A 7,053-nucleotide genomic window follows, 5' to 3' on the forward strand; every position below is an offset into this window, starting at 1 on the left:
CTGCTTTCCAGAAAAGAGGGCGTGGCCTGGTCGAAGATGCAATGCCACAATGCTGCAGTGCCGATACACCTAATGTCAGAGCAGATAAATACAGAGTTAAAAACATTTCTTACAATTTGATGTTCTGTAAGAGGCTAAAACAAGAAACAAGACCAAAGTAATTTATAGCACCGTGAACCGTGAACACCACTTCAACACGGGGAAAAATCAGACCTGCCGCGCCTCGTTATGGTCGGTTTATTCTTCACAGTGCTGAACTGATAACAGTAGAAACCTCAGGAGAACAACACAGTGGACACAGTAGAAACAACAGAACATCCTGAACCTGTTCACACACACACACACACACGCACAACACTCATCCAACCTCAAACCCAACAGTTATGATCCTCCGCAGGCAGATTTTTAAGGTAATCTGGAGGAAAAGTCACAAAAATGTTGGGACCCAACAGTCAGTGGTGTTGACTCGCTGAGCGTGACAGTCACTGCAGATGCCATCATCCGCGATATCACACCTAGAGATAACTTCGACAAGTCAAGGAAGTTTCAACCTGACGCTCCAGATGAAAACGTCTTCAAAGGACGGCCAGGTCATGGCAGCTCTTTGACCGCACTTTGACCGCCATGCGCTGGTTGTTGCGTGCCACCAGTCGGTCCAGGAAGCGGCGGGCCTTCTGTGTTAGGCTCTCTTTGCGTTTGTAGATGGAGCGTCGGCGCTGGATGGCCTCACTGCCGTCTCGACGGAGGCGTATCTGGCGGATCACGCCCTCGAAAAGCTCTGTAACGTTGTGCTGCAGAGACGCCGACGTCTCAATGAACTTACAGTCAAACACCACGGCACACGCTCGGCCCTCTGGGAAAACGAACACACAGAAAGACGATAACTATTATAATGGCATCTGTTAAACATTATTAGTTTGTTGCATATCATATGTGTGTGAATGTGCCCCTGTGACCTTTGACCCCCACCTTCCACAGCGACTTCTCTGGATCTGACCAAGTCGCTCTTGTTGCCCACGAGGATGATGGGAAGGTTTTCAGCCTGCCGGGTGCGTCGCAGCGTGATACGGAGCTCAGCGGCTGCTTCAAAGCTGGAGCGGTCGGTGACGGAGTACACTATGACATAAGCACTCCCGACCTTCAGACAGTCGTCCCTCGAGGAGTCGTCGTCGTCCTCCTGACAGGAAGAGAGAGACATTGTCAAACGTCATCTTTCCATCTTAACAACAACCGTCTTCTTTTTTTTTTCCATTAACTTCAACTGAAAAATTTAACTTTTATGTCAAAAAAACGTGTCCTCCAAACTCTGCCCTGTTGTTATAAAACAGTTTTTCTGAAGACTAATCTGTAAAATGTGCCTCTGCATGAAGTTAATCCAGTTAAAAATTAAAAAAATCTGCCACTAGCCATCGGGTCCCTTGCAGGACGCCGTGTACCCATAATCCTCTGCTTCAAAACTGACATCTAATGCTCCACAGCTGCACTTTATCAACACAAAAACACGCTGTACCAGTTTGTCGTTCTCCCAGGTATCCATGACGATGAGCGTGGTCTCCTCTCCATCCACTGTCAGTGTCCGTTCGTATGTGTCCTCTGAAACAAACAAAAAACACAAAAAACAAAAAGACTGAGAAGCTGCAGATTTATGAGGCTGTTTGTAGTCACATTGGGGCTTTGACTTCAATGCTAACATGTTGAGCAGATATAATGTTTACAATGTTCATCATGCCCTTTTACATTTTAGAATGCTAACAGATGCTAATTAGCACTAAAAGCACACTGAGGTTTGGTCATAAACCAAAGTATTAAACTCATTAAAACCCGATGGTGGAGCTAGATGAAAAGAGTTACTACATTCACCAATGTCATGGCATTTCATGGCAATCGATCCAATTGTTGTTGAGATATTCTAGTGGCTCCGGACCAAAGTGGTTGACTGATCGACCAACATCTTTATTCCCAGAGCAAAGCTAAACAATAAACAACATGGAGGACCAACAACGAATCACAGCTGCCCGTTATATCTGTGATCATTAAGAGCCAAATAACCACGTGCTAAACAACAGACTCTGAGCGTACAACGACAAAAAAGATTAAAAGAAGCAAAACCAGACATGGAGCTCAGTCGACCTGAAAACTAACTCTGCCCCCTCACACCGTGTCAGACTATCACTGGATCAATACAGGCTGTCAATCATGGCCTCAAGCCAATCACCACATGACACAAGAGCTGATCAATGATGTCAGGTCAGTCAAGGTTGTAATGTCAGAACAAAGAGACAGAAACTGAGCGCTCAGGACTGAACTGCAGTATGAAAGCTACAGCAGGACAGTCAAACATGGTGGAAAACATTGACGGGTTCTGTACTGATTTAGTCACTTAAAGTCAGTGTTGAGTGATCATTAAAATGTGTTCTGAGTTCGTCACATCACAGAAAGATGTGTTATTAAACACCTGACCAAATTTGAATGACCAAAAAAAATCGCCAAGTATGTAAAAGAAGGTCTCAAAATGATCTGAAATGCTGGGGGCGTGTCCGCCGGAGGCCACGCCCATTCGCGGTACTATGCTGATGACGCTTCTCGGTTTATACTGCTACATTGTCAGAGGCGGGGTTATGCTGAGTATAGCTCCAGTGCGTCATCGAGCTATGGTTTTAGGCCCGCCCAAAAAATCTTAAAACAGGAAAATGGTGAGAAAATAGTCAACTGTCTAACTCCACAATTCAGGACTATATATAAAGAGTCTTTGTAACATGTTTTCAACAATCAGTTTCCAACATTTATAATGTGTTTTGAAACAAATCTCTGAATTCACTTTACATGGACTTTAAAAAAACAACAAAAAAACCCTGTTATTTGAACTATGAAAAAGTACTTCATTACTCATTAATTCAACATTGTGGAGGAATAATGTCTTTCAGAAGTTACACAGCCTCACTTTGAACTTGCATCGACGCACAGTTTTTAAAAGAGGATGTGATCAACTTCTGTCTCGCATTTTGTTTTAAGTGAGAACATTACGGATTAACAGTTAAATTAATCAGAGAACAAATGTAACATCCCACCTCCAGGTTGTTCATCCTTCTCTGTGATCCCAGCAAAGATCCCTGCGAGGCTGGTCTTTCCAACGCCGTGATCGCCTAGCAACACCACTCTGTAAACACAGTCCGAGTCACTCTGCGAGTCGTCGTCCGAATCTGAACTCCACTGGGCTCGGTAGTGGAGGGACTTGTCTCCAGGGTGGTAGGACGCCGACTGTCCCAGAGGAGGGTGGCTGCGCTGTGGGCGTGGCTGCTCGACGTCTGGCTGGGTGCTGCCGAGGAGCACCGGGTCCTGAAGGTCCTGAAGGTCCCGAGTCCAGGACGGGTGCTGGTGTAAGTGCGCGGGAGGAATCGGTGTGCTGCCTCGCCGCCGCAAGGGCTGCTTCTCTCTCTGGGTGTTGAGGGTCATGTTGCTACGGTAACAGCATCAGGACAGGATGGGCCTAAAGGAGGAAACAAGAAGATCAAGGCTTCAGATTTAAGTCTGGCTTACTCTGGTGTTTTAAACATTTTGACTGATTGTTTGAGTGACATTGAAAACAACCATCTAAAAAGTGTTACTTTAGCACAGAGAGCAGATGTCCCGCCCTTCTCGCCTGTCTAATCTCAGACTTTTTTAAAAAAGATGTAACATGATTCTGTGTTTTAAGTTTTCTGTCCATTTTCTAAGAAAAAGCAAAGATCAGTTTTGCGGACGTCCAGTAGTTTAACTTTGCAGCACTAATGTAGAGGTGTGCTCTGGGGCGTGTCAGTGCACTGTGATGTCACTGGTGGGTGTGGTTACAGGTGTAACAGACTGGGGCAGTAAAACACAACCCCCTTTTACACTGCTTGTTCAAGGTAGGATATCGAGCTGTTATTCTTTTCTGCATAACAGGTACATTCGCTGTGTGGTTTTCTTGCCTTTAAGCTGCTAGCGGAGATAATCAAACGGACAGTTGGTAAGATGGGACCATGGACGGGACAGGTGTGACGTTTTGACAGCATGTATTTGACCCACTGCTGGGAGATTTCAAAACAGATAGATAGATAGCTGATTTAAAGAAGAACAGCCGCCTAAAATTGCCTCAAATCAACGGAGAAAATGAGGTTTGGAAGCTCCTTACCCTCAGTGCGGAGGGCTAAAGCAACAGCCAGATAACAGAGATAATAAATCACTGTTACTGCCATGTTTCTGTTTAAAAGGACTGCCGAGGTGTGTATGGCCCACTAGAGGCCAATGCTGTTACAACGTTAAACCCGTCTTGCTTCCAGGATGCCAGCATGCTATCTAAAATCCTACTCTGGGGCAACATTATTCCGCCGTTTTTTTAGTTCTATGTGAAAAAGCAAAAGTAGCGTAATGAAGGGACTTGCAGGGGCTCTGTCCCGTAAACGCTGTAAAAACAGCTACTGTGATGGCTTGCTGGGTTTACGCACAAAAAAAATCAAGTACAATGTTGTACTGTTGTCTGTTTGGCCAAATATCTCTTACGAAAGAGTTGTTTTATCTAAAGAGACGTCATTTTTAAATAAAGGTTATTTATTTTAAAAGGGGAGAGTGGCTTTTAGGATAAAATTTTCTTGAAGGATTGTGCTGCTTTCCTTCGTGTGTTTTGTGTGAAGCATTACTCTTTGAAAACAGAATTGTATCTGATTTCTGTTTCAATGTCTTAATAAGGGTTTATGGCCTGGAGGGGTTGTTGGGAAAAGACAACTTGGCAGATTTTCTTTTTTGGTCCAAAGAACATAAATACCAGATTTTATCTAAAAAATCAGTCTCAGTTTACCAAATGTTTGTTTCGTTGCTAGCTCATTAAGGACTTCGTGACATGCCGTTGCACAAGCAACGTATAGCTGACTTTGACCAGAGTATAACTCTGTAAGTAAAACAGGGCACCATACATGACAGTCACAGCGCAGAGTTACAACAGAAACCCTCGTGAGCAGGTACGAGCCATTCCTTATTAAAAATTGTAATGGAAACTGTTGGAGAGATAAGAGAGACGGATGAGAGAAGAATAACAGGGGACATTTTTTTCCTGATATTTACATTGAGAGCACATTTCCTGTGACATCCCTTTACATTTATGATGACAGTGTGCAGACTCAGTATCGTGCTGCAAAGTGCACAGCGCGATTTCATGCTAGTTCACACATCATATACATCACTTTCTCTCTTAAAAAAAAAAAACAAACTCCAAAACATCCGTTGCACTGAACGTGCTTAAAGGAAAAAGCCTGTTTTAGGTCTCTTACAATGAACAATATAGACTGGAACCAGCATCAGTTTAACTGAGTGTAAATATGCATTTATACTCAAAAATGTAAAACAACAACAACAAAAATACCCTGATTATAGGGAAGATGATTTTAGTCTCGGGTTGAATCCTCGTTACTAGAAACTGAATGGACCCATGAGGACCTCTAGTATGCATAAGAGAGCACAGACACACAAACAGACCTCCTACAATAAATAATTCAAGTATTTAAAGGTGCCAAGTACAACAGTCTGTGATGGGCAAGTTAGACCAGGACAGAGCTGCAGCCTTAAAGACAAGTTAGTGAACTTATTTGGGGTAACAGTGACAGCTTATAAAAACCTTTAAAAAATCTTTAAATTACTTTTTATCACCAGTAATTATGTTTTTTTAATTTTTGCTTATTATACATCCACAACAAAACTACAATGAATGATGTAATGAACTACATCAGGTGCTTTTAGTAATGTGAGATCAACCAGAAGCTCCTTACAAAAAAGGCATGATAAATTAAAGTTTTCACATTTCAAAATTATACTTTGAATGCCTGAAAACCATGTTTACCTCTATCATGTAAATGTTTATTGATGTCCAAAACCACATGTGCCTATATGTAATTTTAAAAAATCTGAAATATGTTGCACGTGTGAGAGTATATTATATCTGAAACTGATGTTTTTTGCATGTTAAACATCTAAAAAATAAACTGCTTTTATATAGTGAATTGGTTTTTGGACATTTCACAAGTGAGATACTTTATAAAAAATTAATGTATGAAAACATATTTTACACATGCTATTTTTGTAACTGACAGCCAAAACATGCAAATAAATAAATAAGATGAAAATAACATGTAATACATAGATAGATGTGGACAACTTACCATGCACCCCATGAACAGTCCTGTGTCCGTCCAGCTGCAGTAAACAACAGCACTGAACTGAACCCTGTCTCTCTGTCCCTGTCGGTGTAACAGTACCCTGGTGCCACAGTAACCCGCCTGGAAAAAAAAAGTTCCACAACAGCGTTAAAAATTCAGCAGTGGAATCACAGAGTTATCTACCTCCCTCTGTGTGTGTGAGTGTATGTGCGTGTGTGTGTGTCAGAGCGACAGCGGAGGAGAAACAGATAACTAAGGAGGGAGGGTGTCTGTGTGTGAGTGTGTGTCTGTGTGTGTGTGTGTGTGTGTTATCAGTGTGGAGGGTTAAGTTGGTTTAGGGAACATTTTGGTCACTTCCTGTTTGACCTAAAAGACACAGTTTGTCTTAATAAAACAGTTCAGTCAGATTACATTAGTTTGCATATAAAACCTTCCATCTGGGGTTAAAGTGATGCGTTAAGGATGAACGTTTTTATAGTTACCAACATAAAATACAGAAAACACAACTGAAAGGATAACAGCTGCAAATATTTAGTCTGTTCACTAACTTGTAAACTAGGACATGCTGACAGAAATGCGTCATATCTGAATGTATAGTTAGTTAATAAATGGAAAAGTTAACAAATGAGCTGGCAGATAAAGACAATGCAAAGGATCAATTCACTAACATGCGGTTTACTATGTACCTTATTAAGGTTATGTTCACTAGCTAGTTGAAGCGGGACCAGTTTATTAACTAACCAGTTATCTGACGAAGCACTAGGTGACTTAAAAACCAGTCACTCGGAGCGTCCTCGAGCTCGCCTGGTAAAGCAGGCGTCCCATGTTGCCTGTAGGTTCGATTCAAACCTGTGGCTCTTTGCCTTTGTCACGTCCTCTGTCTCGCCCT

At 42.3% G+C, this 7,053-nt stretch overlaps 1 protein-coding gene across 1 annotated transcript; it reads right to left on the reverse strand.

The window, feature by feature from the left end:
* Positions 1-221: 221 nt before the first annotated feature.
* rem1 (RAS (RAD and GEM)-like GTP-binding 1) lies at positions 222-6,420 on the reverse strand. Its single transcript, XM_042511263.1, has 5 exons — positions 6,168-6,420; positions 3,069-3,487; positions 1,511-1,593; positions 970-1,177; positions 222-853 (listed from the first exon to the last, which is right to left on the reverse strand). The coding sequence occupies exons 2-5, from the start codon at positions 3,451-3,453 to the stop codon at positions 576-578; spliced, it is 954 nt and encodes a 317-aa protein (XP_042367197.1). The 5' UTR covers positions 3,454-3,487; positions 6,168-6,420; the 3' UTR covers positions 222-575.
* Between the last annotated feature and the right edge of the window lie 633 nt (positions 6,421-7,053).

The sequence above is a fragment of the Plectropomus leopardus genome, chromosome 2 (assembly GCF_008729295.1).
Source record: "Plectropomus leopardus isolate mb chromosome 2, YSFRI_Pleo_2.0, whole genome shotgun sequence".
NCBI lineage: Eukaryota > Metazoa > Chordata > Actinopteri > Perciformes > Serranidae > Plectropomus > Plectropomus leopardus.

Coding starts and splice junctions, on each gene's coding strand:
- rem1 (XM_042511263.1), bottom strand. CDS start 3,453: ATGACCCTCAACACCCAGAGAGAGAAGCAGCCCTTGCGGCGGCGAGGC. Junction 1,594..3,068: donor GAAGGATGAACAACCTGGAG/GTGGGATGTTAC, acceptor TGTTTGTTTCAG/AGGACACATACGAACGGACA. Junction 854..969: donor CAGAGAAGTCGCTGTGGAAG/GTGGGGGTCAAA, acceptor TCGTTTTCCCAG/AGGGCCGAGCGTGTGCCGTG.